Source organism: Clytia hemisphaerica, unplaced genomic scaffold (genome assembly GCF_902728285.1).
Source record: "Clytia hemisphaerica strain Z4C2 unplaced genomic scaffold, Clytia hemisphaerica genome assembly, whole genome shotgun sequence".
NCBI lineage: Eukaryota > Metazoa > Cnidaria > Hydrozoa > Leptothecata > Clytiidae > Clytia > Clytia hemisphaerica.
This window is the reverse complement of record NW_027103900.1, coordinates 463,802-485,077: the sequence shown is the minus strand read 5'-3', so window position 1 is coordinate 485,077 and position 21,276 is coordinate 463,802. Positions and strand designations below refer to the sequence as shown.

General features: G+C 40.1%; 2 protein-coding genes across 2 annotated transcripts; both read left to right on the top strand.

Annotated features, from left to right (window-relative positions):
* Positions 1-2,051: 2,051 nt before the first annotated feature.
* On the top strand, positions 2,052-5,101 carry LOC136808763 (uncharacterized). Its single transcript, XM_067065301.1, has 2 exons — positions 2,052-2,436; positions 3,981-5,101. Exons 1-2 carry the CDS (start codon positions 2,223-2,225, stop codon positions 5,099-5,101), a joined length of 1,335 nt encoding a protein of 444 aa, XP_066921402.1. The 5' UTR covers positions 2,052-2,222.
* A 9,933-nt stretch (positions 5,102-15,034) lies between these two features.
* Positions 15,035-19,125, top strand: LOC136808762 (uncharacterized). The gene is made up of 2 exons (XM_067065300.1): positions 15,035-16,472; positions 16,565-19,125. The coding sequence occupies exons 1-2, from the start codon at positions 15,035-15,037 to the stop codon at positions 19,123-19,125; spliced, it is 3,999 nt and encodes a 1,332-aa protein (XP_066921401.1).
* Positions 19,126-21,276: the final 2,151 nt, after the last annotated feature.

Below are 21,276 nucleotides of genomic sequence, written 5' to 3'. Positions count from 1 at the left end.
AATGACCAATTAGTGAATTATCTTGTAAAAACTTCAGTTCGGCCCCTCCAGCAGAAACCGTAAGGGAACGCATCCTCATCGTTAGACAGGGCCGAAGGAACTACATCAAGCCTGACCGGTATGGATAGTTTGCTTTAAAGACGAGTGGGAAGGAAAATGGAAAATGCAATCAGATCTTGATGGAGACCTTTCCCTTCCATTTATAGACTCACCACTGTGATCTGACCTGATCATCACCTGGGAGGACAATAAATTGAAAACGCACACGAACGCAATATGAAACGTTACGAATATCTTGTAGACCAATACCGGGTAGAAGGAATAAATGTCGAATGCATCACTATTGAGATTGGTGCGAGAGGCTTCATCGGGCACAGTTTGAGGATGAATGCAAAAGATGTTGAATTCATATTCGATCGAGGTGGATTTAGACAGAAACTTGAGACATTAGCATCTATGCTAAAAATCGTGCTTATATTAACTAGAATGTTCCGCGCAGCTAATCTGCCATTATGGAAATAAAATACGGAACAAAAACAAAAGAGATATTATATTAAACAAAGTAGATACGTTGTATCCTGGTAAATATTAACAAAAGACACCAGAACACTAAAACTCATGGTCAACTTAACCTTTTTTGGTCGCCGAACAATGCGCACGACTCGATTATTGCATAAATTAAATAAATTAAGCCTTCAAGGCTTGTTGCATTGAACGGAGTGAGCTTTTTTGAAAGTTGGAAGATTTCAACTTTGTGTGCAAAGCTGTGCGTCTCTTTTATTGTTCTTTTTGAAGTAGCCAATCAGCGAGAAGTTAAAGCTTTAAGCTCGTGGTCCACTTAGCTTTTTTGTTCGCCCAACGACGCGCACAGCTCGAGCGTTTTGGTCGCTGAGCGCTTTTATACTTCCATTGAAAATTAATGAAAAGTTGCGGAACAAAAACAATTGTACATGATGAAAATGAACACACAATCAGTATGTTTACCTTATCTTGCTGATTGGCTACTTCGAGACGCACAGCTTTGCACACAAAGTTGAAATTTTTCAACTTTCAAAAAAGCTCACGCCGTTCAATGCGACAAGCCTTGAAGGCTTAATTTATTTAATTTATGCAATAATCGAGCCATGCCCATCGTTCGGCGACCAAAAAAAGCTAAGTGGACCACGAGCTTTAAACAATGAGATACAGAAAAGTCCGAAGAATATTTCTTCTGCTTTTGGTTGAAACATAATGACAAGACTTTTTGTTAGACGAATAAAACCTCGCAACCAACCCAAATAGTTTTGGCTACAACCATCATCACGAGCTCGCGCAGACGGGCAGCCTCGGTGTGTCATCGACAGAGTAGAGGAGTTGAGGCTGAAACTCTGGCACATTTCCTCCTGACGGCATGATGATGATATCTAATCCTGGAGCAATTGGCTGGTCAACAGGTAAACAAATTTCTTATGAAATCGCACAAAAATATAGCAAAATGGTGAAAAGAAGAACATTTTCAGACTTTAGACTCAAAAAGTTAAGAGCATATCCGAATACTTAAAAACTGAGATGTTCTTGCGTGAAAAAAAATGTGTAAGAATAGAGAAACACTTCAGTCCAAGTGAGGCCGTGTATTTTTACACATTTTTTTATTAGAACATCCAACATCAAGCCTTCAGTTTGGATGCTCTGAACTTTTGGAGTTTTAAGCCTAAAAACGTTCTTAACATGTTCTTATTTTCATTATTTTGTTAGTATTTTTGTCCATTTTTCTAAGAATTTTGGTGCTTTAGAGCCCTCGAAGCCTTAAATTGTTCTTAGCTTGCTCATAGCACTTCGGCCATCGAAGCCATATGTTCTTATATAGTTTGTTTTTATTTTAAAAAAAAACGTGCAAACGCAGTGAATTGATAACAAATAAACGGATTTTGAATGTTTTGATGATAACGATACCATGACAATCGTGCTTAAAAAGGGAGCTCGTTAACGTCAAACAAAATCATCAACACTCAACAATAAGAAATTCCTAGAAAAAAAAGTACAAAAAACTAAATTAATGTAAGAGTCTCTTTACTGAAACGCGCTGAGACAAATTTAAATGAGATAACACACATGGCTTCTTGTAGGCTTCTGCTCATCCTCTAGCGAAAAAAGTTTCTTATATTCTATATGGGAAGTTTATCTATAGAAGTCAACGATTCAGACTAGGCTTCTTGCAGTAAAGCAGAAGGACGTAGAAAGGTATGGCTAACAAATACGACAACGATCAACCACCGGACAGTAAATTCAACATCGACGACGACGACGATTTGAGTACGGCTATAACTGTATTAGTTCCTGTGCTGTCATTCATAGTTTTCCCGTTCATGATCTACCTCTGCTATTCTTGCTACCAAAGAAAATGTTTGAAAGACCGTATGAAAATTGCAAGTATACTGTCTTTGTATTATTACATAGGTAAGTTTGATACACTTTTTTATATTAACCCTTTAAGTGGTTAAAAAACGGTCAAAATCTTAAAAAAGTGAATTTTTGTCCTTTTTTTTGACTTTTTGGCTTTAAAGGTTTAAAATCTCTCTAGAAAGACTCACTTTTGATTTTTTTTTGCTTGACCATGAAGCCCATTCCAATTTCTACGAGTTAGACCAAAAATTACGATTTTTAACTAAAACTAGGCATCATAGGATAGCTTCGCCCTCCTACATAGCTCATGTCTGATATATACAACATTGCCACTTAAAGGGTTAAGAACCAGTAAAATTTGAGTGGAGTAAATCAGAATATGTGTCAATTTTGTGAAAAAATCAGCTAGTTTTTAGAAAAAGTTGATTTTTTCGGTCTGTAGAATACACATAATGCGATTGACAGATAGAATTGATTACCTAGTTAAAGTACCTCTTGTACCATGACTATGTAATTGACATAATTGTATAATGAATTTCTTAAAAATCACTATTATTGACATAATTGTATAATGAATTTCTTAAAAATCACTATTCTGGTCTGTAAAATAGATATTATAAAGGTATTTCCCCTAGGGCGCTGGTTTAGTTCAAATAGTATTTGGAGGGTTTCATAGTGTTGCTAGCAAGGTAGCAGAACCATATTTGACCCCCTAATATGCAGTTTGCAGTTAAAAAAAACAAAGTAATTTTTTCAAAATGTTCTGCTAATCTGGTCTGTAAAATTCACTTAAGTCATGTGATCAACTCAAAAATTTTCTCGAATAATATTCGACATATTTACTTCACTCTTGCAAATTTTCAAAGTGATACGTTATGTATTTGTTAAGATATGACCCTTTTTCAGGCCATTCTTTTTTGAAAATATTCATTTTGAAGATCCAACTGCTTTTACTTAGGGGGTCAGAAATCTTGGTAATGAAACTTAAAAAAGGTCTACTATCATTCTTCTGACGCTCCAATACCTAACCTTTCGAGTGGTATACATCACAATTGCTCCCTTTTTTGATACCTATGCCCTTATCTCAAATCAAGAGAGACAAATCAAAACCTTCTATGTCGCAGTTAATAACAGCATACGTATAAACTCACTATATAAAGCCCTAAATTACTGTACTGTGGTTATCATCCTTGATTCCCGCCTGGGAGGCCTGAGTTCGATACCCACCGTGTCTCTACATGTCTCACTTGGCAATTGAATATACCTTCGCCCTAATGAAAAGGAAGCCATGTGAGAGGAATTGGGTACCATTACTCTGATACGAGATTAGATAGACATTGTGACGTGCCATGACACTCATAAGGTTTGACCTCGCGTGAGCACCGCTCTTCCAGTGTCGTTCGAGTATCATGGTATACGCCATGGCTTGATAGCTCGCGTCTGTCAAGTCTCAGTGTCTGTCAGCACCGCGATTCCCACTCCTTCGTGGGTAGGACTATCCCGAATGCATTCGCCGGAGGGCTCATATCTAAATTACTGTACTCAACAGAATATAAACAACTTGAAGAAGATAAAATCGATTTTTAATTTCTTTTTAGCAATGGTGGCATCTTTAGTATTCATTGTCATCTACAGTTACACGTCAATTGGTGATTATGGGGAATATACGATCTACAATGTGTTTGTTGTTGCTATTCCTTTAGCATGTTTTGGTTATGTTTTCGTACTCATTGAATCTTGGTGTTACTCAAATATGATGGGATACTTAAGATTCAAATTCAATGTTGAAGATCTGATGCACTATATTCAAGGTCTTGTTCAACGAAGACCTAACGTGGTAACAGTGGCACAGGCCTCCCACATCGAATCTGAAAGCAGAGTGGTCGCTCGACAAGACAGTAATGGCAATACTCAATATGTAACTCAAACCACCTCTAAGAAAGTGATAAGTTGGGAAGGACATGATGTTTTCCCGTTTAACTACTGGCAAGATGTATCCGATAAAAGTAACATTCCCAAATCTTATGGCGAGGTGGTCAGAGTAAAGCTGACAAAAAAGATTCTCTTTGCCAATGAGGTCACTGAAAGAGCATTTCGCACCCAGCAAGACGCTTTTGTCGAGAGAAACAAGCATAGAGATGATAAATTTGAATTCTGGACTGATTATGAAATATCAGGCTTCCAGGATCATATTTTGTATTATGATCCACAAAAAGGGATGCCATTTTGGATGGATTGGCTTTGTTTTGGTTGCGTCGCTTTTATCGGTTTCTCCTGGCCATACCGGTGTTTGTTCTTTTGTTGCACCAAAACGGCCAGCTTTGATATCGAAAAAGTTGTTTCACTTACTCCTATTTCACAGAGCGAAACACAAGCTCAGGTCGAAGTTAGCTGCGTGCAACCCATGCCGAAATCACCGCCCATCTTAGGACCACCACCACCACCCATGCTAGGACAACCACCACCGCCCATGTTAGGACCACCACCACCACCCATGCTAGGACAACCACCACCGCCCATGTTAGGACCACCACCATCAATGTTAGGACCATCACCCATGTTAGAACCACCGCCACCACCCATGCCAGGACAACCACCAGCACCACCATTGCCCCCACCATCTGCGCCATCGCACCAAATTGATACTGTAGCTGAAGACGGGGAGCAATCATGTGATATTAACGAGATTGATGATGACAAGCAGCCATTGTTATTGTAAAACAACTTGTGTTATTACTGACTTCGACGCACGCTCCACCAAAGGAGCTTTTCTTTGTGTTTAATTGCTGCTGAACTGACGTCATTTTCCCAAATGACATGCGGAATTTTGTTTACATTTAAAATGAATAGTTTATTTGATACACGTATTAATTCCCAAATGACTTACAAGAATTTGTTTGTAATTTATCTAGTCATTAGGGATTTCTAGCTTATCTAGAAATCCCTCTTATTTCGGCATACAGGAAAACTGGGAGCCGGGAGGCGGGAGGCTGAACCGGGAGCCGGGAGTCGGGAGGCTGAAATCGAAAGTGGGAGGCGGGAGGCTGAAAACGAAAGTGGGAGGCGGGAGGCTAAAATCGAAAGTGGGAGGCGGGAGGCTGAAATCGAAAGTGGGAGGCGGGAGGCTCAAAACGAAAGTGGGAGGCGGGAGGCTTAAAACGAAAGTGGGAGGCGGGAGGCTGAAAACGAAAGCTGGGAGGCGGGAGGTGGGAGTCGGGAGGCTGAAATCGAAGGTGATATAGGCTGAAAACGAATAGACGAAAGGCCGAAAGCGAGAACTAAGTTGCAAAGATAAACAAAATCTTGTGAAGATAAACAAAGACAACGGTTTAAAAAGCACTCTCACGAGTTCCGTATCGTTTGTTATTATACGCTTTTTCAATTATAATAAGGATCCTTACGGAGCCTGGAGTATGTAATTGATCTAAACAGTTAGCCTAGCCCATGGTGTCCAAGAGGTCAGTTCACCCGTATATGCAGTAATGTTTTTTAAAACCATTTTTGAATTGCACAGTTTTTTATCGGCTCGATAGTACATTGCTAGCGTGCCGGACTCAGAAACATAGTTATGAGACTTTGGTAGTTCGAGCCGGGGTCAAATTTTCAGTTTTGAAAAAAAATTCTAAGTCGCAAGGCGTTCTAATCATCTAGCTACATTTCAGTCTTGGTGTTTTCAAGTCAGTCTTTAATTATTGGAAATATGAATAAAAAGGAAAATACTTTCATTTGTCTTTTTTTTCTACGCTCAATGTCAATTTTCAGGATAGGACTCGATAGGTTTGTTTACATCAGAGGAAACCCCGTTCTATTTAATTATTAAAAAAATTCCATGACACAGCATTCGAAAAAGTAGAATAATTGGGCTTTCCACAAGTATATTACTTTTTGATAAATATAACGAGATTGCTCACGGAAATATCTAACCCGGGCCTGTCAATCATTTTCTAGACCTGTCAATCACTTTTTTGGCAGCATATTCAGTCAGATTTGCTTTTCTTTTCAACATCGTGGTTCTGAAAAAAGTGTTTATAAGATCTAATAAAAAAAGACGAAAGCCGATTTTTTAGCATTTTTTTAGTTGAGAGTTTTGGAACATTGGATTTTCAAGACAAGGGAAAGTCATAACTCTTGACTCTTGACTCTCCACCCGCTAATCAACCTGATCCATTTTGAAATACTGTACTTGAATCAAACTGCATTGAGCTGAGGTGACACTCCGGGGGGGGGGGGGTTACCAAATGACAGTATGTGCGGCAAAAAAATTGGCTTTTAGAATCGCACCCTTACAGTGCATTTATCAAAAGTCCACCGCCCTTACAGTGCATTTCTGATAAATTGAAAAACATACCCTTAACCGTTATCTGGTACCAGATGTGGAAATATGCTACGACACGCTTTGCTCTAAATGTCCGGTATATTTTATATTGGTCCGCTCCTTTAGAGCTTTAGCGTGGGCGGCCGCCAATACGCCATCGGAATATCAGATAACCTAAACCGCCGCAGATACCCGTCGCGGCGTCGGTCAATTTGCCTGACTGCCCCCCCCCAATTTTTGTTTCTTAAAATTTTAACGGAAATTTTCAAAAATATCAATAAGAGCTCATAAAACCAGAAAAAGTTTGATCAATGTTGACAAAACAGACAAAATAACACAATTTTCGTCGCACCCGTATAGGATTTAAATTCTCTATAATCATTACCCTTAAGTTGCTGTTTCATCGACTTATCCACTCGATTATTTCCAACATGCAAGAGCCGATTGCACTAAATATATATAACACTCGAAATCTATCATGTTATATTTTTCTGTAATTAAATCTTGCATCAGCAGTTTCGAAACAAAAGCATGCTATATTTTTATGTAAAATTATTTTTATAAAGAGAAACGCTTCCTAGGATTAAAGGAAATAAACCAGCTGTGCTGGAAGGTACAAATGATAAGAAAGATTAGAAGATAAGAAGATTAAAATAATTAATTCAAGGAAAACTAGTTGTCCCTTATTTTCCAAGGAAAATTAGTTATCGCGTATTTTCCAAGGAAATTTAGTTATTGCGTATTTTCCAAGGAAGATCATTAGACCGTATTTTCCAAGGAAAATCACGTATTTTCTGAGGAAAATAGTTGTTGCGTATTTTCCAAGGAAAATAAGTTGTTGCGTATTTTCCAAGGAAAATAAGTTGTTGCGTATTTTCCAAGGAAAATTAGTTATTGCGTATTTTCCAAGGAAGATCACTAGACCGTATTTTCCAAGGAAAATCACTGGTCCGTATTTTCTGAGGAAAATAGTTGTTGCGTATTTTCCAAGGAAAATTAGTTGTTGCGTATTTTCCAAAGAAATTTACTTATTGCGTATTTTCCAAGGAAGATCACTAGACCGTATTTTCCAAGGAAAATCACTGGTCCGTATTTTCTGAGGAAAATAGCTGTTGCGTATTTTCCAAGGAAAATTAGTTGTTGCCTATTTTCCAAGGAAAATTAGTTGTTGCGTATTTTCCAAGGAAAATTAGTTATTGCGTATTTTCCAAGGAAGATCACTAGATCGTATTTTCCAAGGAAAATCACTGGTCCGTATTTTCTGAGGAAAATTAGTTGTTGCGTATTTTCCAAAGAAAATCCTTTGTTCTGTTCTTTCCCAGGAAAATCAATTTTCACGTATTTTTCAAGGAAAATCAATTGTTCCCTATAGCTAATTTCCAAAGGAAATCATTTCTGTCGTATTCTCCAAGGAAAATCACAGCACTTTATTGATTTTCTTATGAAAGAAAAGGTATTTCCCTTGAAAAAAATACAAAATAACTGAAATTCCTTGAGCAATCATTAGTTGAATTTTTCTTTTTGAAAAAGAAGATTATTATTCCCTTGAGAAACACACAGAAAATCAATTTCCTATGCGAAAATTCATAGCCTGTCTTATTTAATTGGAAATACAGATTTTATTTATTTTTCTCTTGGAAAACTGCTCAGAATGATGATTTCACAAACTGGGGGGAGGAGTCTTCAAAAGTCATGCATCTGACATGTTCTAGTCCAACAGCTAAAAACCCGGGGGGTGCCACTCGATTTCGAAACGACGGTATGTGCCGCGCAAAATCTGCTTTTCAAAATCGTACCCTTACAGTGCAGTTCAATATGCCTGAAAAGGTACCCTTTCAGTGCATTTTCTCTTGATTTACCCAACCCTTATAGTGCACTATATTTCTCAGCTGTAAATCTGCGTGAAAGAAAAAGCTTGGGAAATTTTCTGTTTCAAAGAAAAACTGGGAAAATTATTCTTGTCAGCTGTAATTATCAGACAATAGAAGCTTTTTCAAACAAACCAGAAGTATAAACCTTTCTTTTTAACAATTATTTTGAATTTTTTTTAAAATTCGACCCTTGCAGTGCAATCTCACAGAAACACACCCTTACAGTCCATTTTGGGATGCTGAAAAACCCCACCCTTAAGCGCGGCACATGACGTAGGCCAGATCATATGAGTGCCCCCCCCCCCGGGGCTAAAAAGTCCGATAAGGCAATCGAAGGTTGCTCCAGTTTTTCCGAACCGATTTTGTCCGCCAAAAAGTGTCAAAAGAAGATGTGTTTCAGAAAAAACGTTATTAGCCTGTCTGACTAGCCAACCAATTTTTAACACTTCAAAGTAGGCGGAGGACCGTGTCCGTCTAGTACAGACTTTTAAACTAAATTTAGGGAAAAAATCTCTCAAAGGGTCCCAAAATCATCAAAATTTTGTCTCTCAAAGGGGCGATTTTCGATTCCCCCCCCCCCCCGGAGCATCCGTACCCCTTTTTGCCAATATCCCCCCCATGTATTTCTCGAGGAAAGTGTATTGGAACTTTGTGATTCAAAGACAGATTTTGGATGAATTGTATCAAAAGTATCAAAAGATTAAAGGACAACAACAAGATCTGCTATTTAAAAAGATAAATTTCTCGTCCTCCGTGCTTGAAAAATCAATATTTTTGATTAGGTCTGAAATATTTTTGATCCCTGTGGATAGATTAGTTTAGAAAAGAAAAAAAAATACGTGTGGGGGAAGCGAACCCTGGAGCGTCTGATCTTGAATCTGATGCTCTACCGACTGAGCTAATTGACAGTGTCTGTGACGCGAAAACAAATGTATTTATATTACCATAAAAAGTAATAAAAAATGACGTAATGTAATTGCGTAAAACATTTTCATTCGCGCATACAAAACAATCGGCAGGATTTTCATTGTTATTTTGTCCGTAATCATTTGAGAGTATTCCGATCAGAATAACAACTAATACTTGCTTAGCGCTAACCATAAGCGATGCTAGGTTCTAGAAATCCGTTCGGGAATGTTTTGCCGAAAACGTAAATCGGGGAAACACTTTTTTTGAACGGAAACGGATGATGATGGAAAGAGCCGATTTGAAAGCTCAGCGGGCTGACCAAAAAAAGAGAACGGAGAAAACACTTGGTTTCAAAACATACTATTTGAAATATTTTTTTTGGTGGATGTGTGTGTTTATAAAAAATAAATGATCTGATTTTTCTCAGCTCTTTGTTACCTATCCCTTGACCAAAAACGTTTGTGCGTGGCCTTATAATTGAGCCTCTCACTTTTGTTTTCAGCCTCCCGCCTCCCACTTTTGTTTTCAGCCTCCCGCCTCCCACTTTCGTTTTGAGCCTCCCGCCTCCCACTTTCGATTTTAGCCTCCCGCCTCCCACTTTCGATTTTAGCCTCCCGCCTCCCACTTTCGTTTTCAGCCTCCCGCCTCCCGCCTCCCACTTTCGATTTCAGCCTCCCGACTCCCGGCTCCCGGTTCAGCCTCCCGCCTCCCGCCTCCCAGTTTTCCTGTATGCCCTTATTTCTTTTGTATGATTGTATTCCCTAATGACATTGTTAGATATTTTGACATGTTGATATGCTATAAAAGCTGTGGAAATTTTCATTTAATCAGAGAAGGTTGTGAGGGTAGCTCACGCCACATTTTGAAATGGTTTTTTAACAGAAGAAACTTATATCAAATCATTGAACAACCTCACAACACTCATTCTCTACATAAAGATTTCAAAATTAGTAGCTGCATAATGATGAAAGAAGAATGCTGCTTCTTGTTAAAGAGTAAGATCATATTTCTTATTCTTTGGTTGGTTCGAGTCAAGCCACGTTACCTTGGTCCAGACCGCTGCTTGCACGTCGGGACAACTGCTTCGACTCTTGGTTTGGATCAAAGGAGATCTGGTTGTTGGATCAACGGTGTTATCTGGTGTTTGGATCAACGGAGATTGCTGGCTGGTGGATCGAGGGGATTGCTGGCTGGTGGATCGAGGGGATTGCTGGCTGGTGGATTGAGGTGATTGCTGGTTTGGTCAACGGAGATTGGTTGGATTTGAGTCAAGCCACGCTACCTTGGTACAGACCGCTGCTTGCACGTCGGTACAACTGCTTTGATTCTATCTGCAAAGACTTCGATTGCAACAGTAAGACTCTATCTACATCCAAATTCCTTTGAAGTCTGCTTCAAGTTTTGCGACTGAGGACAACCTGGTGTTTCCAGTTCGAGTCAAGCCACGCTACCTTGGTACAGACCGCTGCTTGCACGTCGGTACAACTGCTTCGACTCCATCTGCAAAGACTTCGATTGCAACAGTAAGACTCTATCTACATCCAAATTCCTTTGAAGTCTGCTTCAAGTTTTGCGACTGAGGACAACCTGGTGTTTCCAGTTCGAGTCAAGCCACGCTACCTTGGTACAGACCGCTGCTTGCACGTCGGTACAACTGCTTCGACTCCATCTGCAAAGACTTCGATTGCAACAGTAAGACTCTATCTACATCCAAATTTCTTTGAAGTCTACTTCAAGTTTTGCGACTGAGGACAACCTGGTGTTTTCATTTTGAGTCAAGCCACGCTACCTTGGTACAGACCGCTGCTTGCACGTCGGTACAACTGCTTCAACTCAACTGCTTCGACGCTGTCTATCAAACGTCACGTCGTCAACTCAACTGCTTCGACGCTGTCTATCCACGTCACGTCGTCAACCTCAACTGAGCTTTATTGGTAAGGCTCTTTTCACACTTTAACTTTGTTTCGTGAAGTGTTCATCTGCTTCGACGCTGTCTATCACACGTCACGTCGTCAAATCAACTGCTTCGACGCTGTCTATCAAAAGTCACGTCGTCAAATCAACTGCTTCGACGCTGTCTATCAAAAGTCACGTCGTCAAATCAACTGCTTCGACGCTGTCTATCCACGTCACGTCGTCAACTCAACTGAGCTTCGTTGGTAAGGCTCTTTTCACACTTTAACTTTGTTTGTGAAGTGTTCAACTCATCTGCTTCGACGCTGTCTATCAAACGTCACGTCGTCAACTCAACTGCTTCGACGCTGTCCATCCACGTCACGTCGTCAACCTCAACTGAGCTTTATTGGTAAGGCTCTTTTCACACTTTAACTTTGTTTCGTGAAGTGTTCATCTGCTTCGACGCTGTCTATCACACGTCACGTCGTCAAATCAACTGCTTCGACGCTGTCTATCAAAAGTCACGTCGTCAAATCAACTGCTTCGACGCTGTCTATCAAAAGTCACGTCGTCAAATCAACTGCTTCGACGCTGTCTATCAAAAGTCACGTCGTCAAATCAACTGCTTCGACGCTGTCTATCCACGTCACGTCGTCAACTCAACTGAGCTTCGTTGGTAAGGCTCTTTTCACACTTTAACTTTGTTTGTGAAGTGTTCAACTCATCTGCTTCGACGCTGTCTATCAAACGTCACGTCGTCAACTCAACTGCTTCGACGCTGTCTATCAAACGTCACGTCGTCAACCTCAACTGAGCTTCGTTGGTAAGGCTCTGTTCACACTTTCAACTTACTTTGTGAAGTGTTCAACTCAACTGCTTCGACGCTGTCTGTCAAACGTCACGTCCTCAACTCAACTGCTTCGACGCTGTCTATCAAACATCACGTCGTCAACCTCAACTGAGCTTCGTTGGTAAGGCTCTGTTCACACTTTCAACTTGTTTTGTGAAGTGTTCAACTCAACTGCTTCGACGCTGTCTGTCAAACGTCACGTCGTCAACTCAACTGCTTCGACGCTGTCTATCAAACGTCACGTCGTCAACCTCAACTGAGCTTCATTGGTAAGGCTCTTTTCACACTTTCAACTTTGTTTTGTGAAGTGTTCAACTCATCTGCTTCGACGCTGTCTATCAAACGTCACGTCGTCAACTCAACTGCTTCGACGCTGTCTATCAAACATCACGTCGTCAACCTCAACTGAGCTTCGTTGGTAAGGCTCTGTTCACACTTTCAACTTGTTTTGTGAAGTGTTCAACTCAACTGCTTCGACGCTGTCTGTCAAACGTCACGTCGTCAACTCAACTGCTTCGACGCTGTCTATCAAACGTCACGTCGTCAACCTCAACTGAGCTTCATTGGTAAGGCTCTGTTCACACTTTCAACTTGTTTTGTGAAGTGTTCAACTCAACTGCTTCGACGCTGTCTGTCAAACGTCACGTCGTCAACTCATCTGCTTCGACGCTGTCTATCAAAAGTCACGTCGTCAACTCAACTGCTTCGACGCTGCCTATCCACGTCAAGTCGTCAACCTCAACTGAGCTTATTGGCAAGGCTCTGTTCACACCTCAACTTTGAGCTGTCAAGTCAACAACTGGAAACAATCTGGTGTTTTCAGTTCGAGTCAAGCTAACGTTACCTTGGTACAGACCGCTGCTTGCACGTCGGTACAACTGCTTCGACTCTAGCTGTCAAGTCAACACATCAACAGAGAGCTTGTTGGTTAGGCTCTATTCACACTTTCAACTTCGAGCTGTCAAGTCAACAACTGGAAACAATCTGGTGTTTTCAGTTCGAGTCAAGCTTACGTTACCTTGGTACAGACCGCTGCTTGCACGTCGGTACAACTGCTTCGACTCTAGCTGTCAAGTCAACACATCAACAGAGAGCTTGTTGGTTAGGCTCCATTCACACTTTCAACTTCGATCGTCGCTGACAAAATCAACTGCTCACATTCAATCACCAAACGATGTCTGTCACTAGTGAAACTGGAGACCAGATGTCTGTGGATCTGAAGATAGCGAGTCTTCGCAGAAAACGAGGTGGAAAGAAAGGCTCAATAACCAAACGAATCAACTTGATTGAGGAAATTATGAAGATGAATGGCAGTCGTACCAGAATTCGCTCATTGTACGACTCGATGATTCTTGTTTTGGAAGAAGCTCACGTCATCAACCAAAAACTTGAAGATCTTGGTGATGATACAGAAGGATGGATGGATGACATGAAGTTTCAAACCGACAACATTAAATCCAAGATCGACGATTATCTTGAACTGCTAAAAGATAATCCCCCTTCGGAAGCTGGTGGATCAGATTGGCTACTTGGGAAATTCCTCCGAATGGACGAAGCACAAAAGGAAATCACCAAGGAGCTTGAAAATTTGGCTCCAATCACAACACTACCAGCAAGCACACTAAACGTAGCTGCGCCAGGATTTCAATCCAATCCAACATTGCCACTAACAACTATGGTTAATCCATTCGTGACTACCATAGCTCCTACTTGCACAACATTTTCCAATGCATTCGACAAATCGACGTATGTTCAACCACAACGTAGCAGAGTGGATCCATCACCTTTCCAGATTATCAGCACCCCAAAAGAACATGCGGCAAAGGATGCAGTACCGAAGAATCAAACAACTACAGATCACTCATCTATACCAACCAACTCTAACAAGGTCGATGCATGGATAGATGAGCTCGACATCAACAAACCACCGTATCAACTGGCTGGTAATAAAATGGAAGATACACTCGCCACATGGTTTGTACAGCAAGGTCTACCAAGGATCAGAATACCATGGTTTGATGGCACTCCATCAAGCTACGTAGAATTCATAACCAGTTTTAGAGATCTTGTCCACAACCAAGGATATTTGACCACGCTTCAGAAATGCATCTATCTACATCAAGCTGTACGAGGGGAAGTCAAGAGGTCGATCCAAGGCTTCAGAAATGACCATGAAGGCTACGTCCTCGCACTCAGAAGAATAAAGTACATGTTTGGTCAACGATCAAGAATTGCAGAGTCCGTCATCACAAAGATTGTCGACTACAAACCAATTGGCAACAGAGATCAAACTTCGCTCACCGAGTTCTACTACACACTAAGTGATTGCCTGGTGACGCTACGAAAACTAAACTATGTTTCCGACCTATACAGCACAGACATCCTTCGACAAGCCTGCACCAAACTTCCGCAGTACCTGCTACATAAATGGGCTGATTATTGTCTTACCCTGAGAAGATCCTGTGAACCAAATCTCACCCACTTGGAAGCCTGGCTTCAAGAAAGGATTCTTGCATCCAAAGACTCTTATCTACCAAGAAAGAATGACGATAGAAAGGATCACAGGACCGCAAAGATCATAGAGACTTAAGAAATGGACAAGGACAAGGGAAGCAAAATCAATCACATGACAATGGCCATCGATCAAATTGGTCTGGCAAAATTGGAGATGGAAAACCAACAGGACAACAAGGAACAAAAACAAAATTCAAAGACAACAAGTCAAGCAACAAATGCTACTTATGCAAGGATGAGCATCAAATTCACAAATGTCCAAAATACGTATCACTGGATCAACCAGAACGCTTTGAAATGGCAAAGAAGTTGAATCTTTGCTACAACTGCTTGAAGAAGGATCACTTTACTTCAAAATGCAAATCAAAGAACAATTGTTTTAACGCTGGTTGCGATGAACGTCATCATACCACGCTACATGAATACTTCACTGAACATGTAAAAGAATCATTCTCAGGAAACACTCAAGTTGTTGAACCATCTGGTACAGTGTATCTATCGGTCGTTCCAGTAAAGCTTCAAGGACTGGATTCTTCATCTATCACTACCTACGCACTTTTGGACACAGGTAGTCAAAGCACTTTGGTCAGAGATGACGTTGCCAAGAAACTCAAACTGAAGAAAAAGGACAAGAAGATCACCATAACAACAATCAATGACATTGGGACAAAAACTAAAGTCAAAGAAACGTCAATGCGTGTCGAAAACAGAGACGATGGAATCGGTGTCAACATTGACCACTGCTATATTGTGCCAAAATCAAGCTTCCACATGCCAAAGCAGCAATATCCTTCAACAATGATGAAAAAGATGAAGGAGGAGAAAGGCATAAAACTACACAATGCTCTTTATGAAGAAATTGGAATTCTCATAGGAGCAAACGTTCCATCCGTCCACATACCCTTGGAAGTCAAGGAAGGAGAAAATTCCGAACCACTGGCTATCAAAACAATCTTTGGATGGACCCTCTTCGGTGCCAGTGGACAACCAGAGACGGTATCAATGAACAGAATTGTTATCGAACCAGAAGCTGATCTCCATCACTGTGTACAAAGAATATGGGATCAAGACTTTATTACAAACCCATCAGACCGTGACGAAGCCCTATCGATAGAGGATAAACGGTGTCACGAAAAGCTGGAATCGGAAACTGTTCTCGCTGATGGAAAGTATCAAGTACCAATGCTTTGGAAGAAAGATGTAACACTTTCAAACAACCGTACTGTGGCCGAGAAAAGATTCCATCAACTTCAAAACAAGCTGAGAAGAGAACCAAACCTTCGAAAGCTTTACGACCAAAGTATGACCAAATATCTTGAGATTGGTTATGCAAGAAAGATGACGTCAGAAGAGGCAGCTACCGCACACCCAAGAACATGGTATCTGCCGCATTATGGCGTCTTCAACCCAAACAAACCAGGCAAAATTCGTCTTGTGTTTGATGCAGCTGCAAAGTTTCAAGGAACAAGCTTAAACGATGCTCTATACACTGGACCAGATCTGCTTAACAATATGCTTGGAGTACTAATGAGATTCAGAACACACCACTTTGCATTTTCCGCAGACATTGAAGGAATGTTCAATCAAGTGAAAGTCAACCAAGAGGACACACAATCATTGAGGTTCCTTTGGAAAGAAGATATTGACTCACCTGATCAACCAGACACCTACCAAATGTTGGTTCATATCATGGGTGCAACATGCTCACCAACGTGTGCCAACTATGCTCTAAAAGGTGTGCAAGGGATCACTTAGGAGACTTCGACCCAAGCACCATTGAAACAATCTTACGATCGTTCTATGTGGATGACCTATTAAAATCTACAGAAAACATCGAAACTGGTCAACAACTTATCAAAGAAGTTATCGACATCACAAAGCTGGGCGGAAATCGCTTAACCAAATTCGTTAGCAACGACCCAGAACTACTCAAGAATGTACCAGAAGAATTGATATCACCTTCAGTAAACATTCAGATGGAAGATGGACAAAATCATTCTACTAAAGCACTTGGCATCACTTGGAATACCAAAGAAGATGTGCTAACATTCCTGCCAAACATTGTGAACGCTTCTTCAACCAAGAGAGGAATCCTTAGCGTTGTTAGCTCACTGTATGACCCACTGGGGTTTCTTTCACCTTTCACCACTACTGCAAAGATGATACTACAAGATGTATGGAAAGATGGCACAAATTGGGATGAACCAGTCAACTACGAAATTCAAAGAAAGTGGAACAAATGGCAATCTGGCCTATCCACTATCGACATGTTCAAGTTGGAGAGATGCTACAACATTCCAATATCATCCAAGATTCAACTACATATCTTTGGCGATGCATCAGAAAACGCCTATGGTGCAGTTGCTTATCTCAGAACAACCACAGAACCGATCAGCGTTAGCTTTGTATCAGCCAAAGGAAGAGTTGCACCAACAAAACAAGTTCCCCTACCAAGATTGGAATTAAGTGCAGCAACAATTGCAGTACGATTATACAGATTAATCATCAAAGAAATTGACTTGCCAATCGAGGACAGTCATTTTTGGAGTGACTCGACACTGACCCTCCAATACATAACAAATGAAAGGAATCGTTTCAAGACCTTCGTAGCAAACAGAGTCTCAGAAATTCGAGAAGTGACACAACCTACACAATGGCATCACGTTAATGGTGAAGAAAATCCTGGTGACATTACCACAAGAGGAGTCTTCAGCGTAGAAGAACTACTTCATGGAAACAAAAAACGAAGTTGGCTCAAAGGACCATCATTCTTAATGGCAGACGAATCAACTTGGAAGGACAAGAAAATTGAAGAAATCGACCCTGGTGATACCGAAATCAGAAAAACCTTCATTTCAATGATTAGACAGGACAATTCAACCTGGTTACCTTACACAGATTACTCAAACTTTAACAAGATTATACGTTACATGGCTTGGGTTCTTCGTTATACCAGTAACCTTCGAGCAGAAGCTAAAAGGAAACGTGAGAATTCCAAGAAGAAACGTGACAAAGGAAAACCTTACCTAACACCAGAAGAAATCAAAGCTGCAACAATTATCGTCATCAAGGATGTTCAGCTATCAGAATTCGATGAAGAAATTGATGACCTTACAAAGAAACAGGAAGTTGAAAAGGAGAGCAAACTCTATCAATTCAAACCATTCCTGGACAAAAATGGCATCTTGAGAATCGGCGGTAGACTTAAGAATGCCCCTGTCTCATTTGAAGCAAAACATCAAATTGTTATCCCCAAAGGACATGTTGCGTCACTTATTGCTGAGAAATATCACAAAGAGAATGGTCACAGTGGTGTAAATCAAACCTTATCCGAAGTTAGACAGAAATATTGGATATTATGTGGAAGGCAAGTAATCAAAACAGTCATCAAAGCATGCGTGGAATGTCAAAGATTTAAAAACAAACCTGAGATTCCAATGATGGCTGACTTACCTAACAGCAGAATGCAACTCAACCAACCACCATTCACCAATACTGGTGTGGATTTCTTTGGACCAATTCTCGTTAAACAAGGTCGCAAACGTCTGAAGCGCTGGGTTTCACTATTTACATGCATGACGGTCCGATGCGTCCATCTTGAAGTTGTAGAAAGTATGGAAACTGACGATTTTTTAAACGCACTCCAACGCTTCATCAGTCGCAGACAGAAACCAAGGAAGCTGCTCTCGGATTGTGGCTCAAACTTTAAAGGTGCGGTAAACGAGCTCAAAGAAGAACTAAGAAAATTGAACCAGCACAAGATTGGGGAATTTTGTTCACTCAGGGAGATTGAATGGCAATTCAACCCTCCATCGGCGCCACACATGGGTGGAGCCTGGGAACGACTAGTTCGAACCGTCAAAACAAGCATGAAATTCACCTTGAAGAATCTAATATTAACCGAATTTCAACTTATGACATTCATAACTGAAGTGGAAAATATCGTGAACAGTCGTCCACTAACTCCAATCAGTGAAGATCCTAAAGACTTAGAGGCACTAACACCGAACCACCTGCTAAAAGGATTCAACAACGCAGAAGTCCTACTCAATACAGACAAAGATTTGGACATAACAAAATGCTATCGCAAACGATGGAAGCACATTCAGATGTGCTTAGAACACTTCTGGAATAGATGGAGATCTGAATATCTCCCAACACTGACAACAAGAGGCAAATGGGTCGAAGAAAGGAGAAACCTGCAAGTTGGTGATATGGTCCTCCTGCACATGGATGCACCAAGAGGACAATGGCCACTTGGTATTATTGTGGAAACAATACCCGGACGAGACAATCGAATTCGAATGGCGTATGTAAAGACGAATGCTGGTACATACCTCCGACCCGCTTCGAAGATCTACAGACTTGAACTTCCCAACGTTCGTTAAGGGGAGGGGTATATTGTAAAACATCTTGTGTTATTACTGACTTCGACGCACGCTCCACCAAAGGAGCTTTTCTTTGTGTTTAATTGCTGCTGAACTGACGTCATTTTCCCAAATGACATGCGGAATTTTGTTTACATTTAAAATGAATAGTTTATTTGATACACGTATTAATTCCCAAATGACTTACAAGAATTTGTTTGTAATTTATCTAGTCATTAGGGATTTCTAGCTTATCTAGAAATCCCTCTTATTTCTTTTGTATGATTGTATTCCCTAATGACATTGTTAGATATTTTGACATGTTGATATGCTATAAAAGCTGTGGAAATTTTCATTTAATCAGAGAAGGTTGTGAGGGTAGCTCACGCCACATTTTGAAATGGTTTTTTAACAGAAGAAACTTATATCAAATCATTGAACAACCTCACAACACTCATTCTCTACATTGTTACCTTAAGGGAACGCATTTTACGGAACTCATTTTCGCGGTTTCGCGGTTGACACCCATTTTTGCCGAAATTCTTTCATATTCCTAGAGGTTTTTGAGGATTTTTATTAGTAACAATTAAATTTCGCGGAACTAATTTTTGTAGTAGGGCAATGAATTTTGATATGAGCCGTAGATAGTAGGTCTGTGTACAGACTAAATCAATTAACGTAAAAGGAATGGGATTGAAAGTTGCAGCGTGGTGAGGTTTTTTAGCGGAGGTTTTTCAAAGGGGCGCCGAAATACAAAGGGTTGAAAAAGACGCCTCTAATTTCTAATTTCGGCGCCCCTTTGCTCTTTTACACCTTAGATATGGCAGTTTTCGGCCAAAAAGAGAGAAAATGCCCTAGAATTTTCGTGCTCACTTCGATCGTTATTTTTTGAAAAATATTTAAATATACTTTTCATAGGGGGCGCCAAAATCAAAATCTTCGAAAATTGCGTGGGGAGCCAGGTTTAGTCGACCCACCACGCTACTGAGTTGTACACAGACTGTGTACAATTTTTTTGATCAATTCAAGGTGATGTGTGTAATTAAAGTCCATTCGCTTTAATTGTGTCTAGGATAGTCAATAATTAGACTGGCTATACAAGCGGTAAACCTTGTTAACAGTCTAGGTCTTTATGTTCTGTTGCTTGTTTACCGCTTGGTGCACCCATGAACATATAAACGACTGGAGGTCTATCTTATTGTCTCTTTGTCAATTTTTGAAAAAGAAAGATACAAAATGAAGATGAAAATATGAGCTTTTTTTCCTTTGATACAAGTAACTTCATATTTATTACATAGTTGAAACCTCGTAATTTCCACTGGCAGATTTAAGACAATGGAGCAAGTACATCGGAAACATGCGAAGGAGTGCAACGCTCGTTAAAAGACAATGAAATTACGATTACAAATCTCTTCCTCTGATAAGTTCGATATGGTCTAAAACCGCCTATGATTTCAGCTGAATCATTAGTTTTTCACATGAAATCCTTCCAGACATTCGAAGATTACAGCTTCTAAAGATAACATAGCTCATTAATTGCTGTTAGTCTATTTAGACGTGCCAGCTTTTAGAGTCTATTTTTAAAGCATTCGATTGTAATAATTGTATGTAAAAACACACTATGCTTCTTTCTCGGAACTCTGAATATCGCTAATTCTTATAATCTGTCAGAGGTCTCGCGTATTACTCAATGACGAAAACAATATTTTTAATCTGCCCCTTGTAGAGACTGGTGACCACAAACATTTCGCAATTCAAAGTATCCATGATTATTAGCTTAAACAACAAAACATTTTACAATACACAATACACAAAGAATATACTTTATAAGAATATTCATGATATAATTGACAAAAAATAAATCACCATCATAGAATTTGGCAATTGACCCTAAATTTGCCTTTGGAAGGGTTACTTGTAAATTTGCCAATCCCCCCTAATAATGCTCAAATGCTGTATTTTTGCTTGAAAGTATGCATTACACATGCTAAATTTGGAGTTTGGGTTTGGATCTTAACCTCTAGGAATGTCTTTAGAAAAATTGCAAGATCACAATTCTTATTAAAATAGTATGTAAGACTTAAGCCACCAAGGGGACATAATATGATGCCAAAAATGTCTTTTCAGACAGGAGAATGTATTTTCTTGATTTTTTCCTCTATAACAACTATT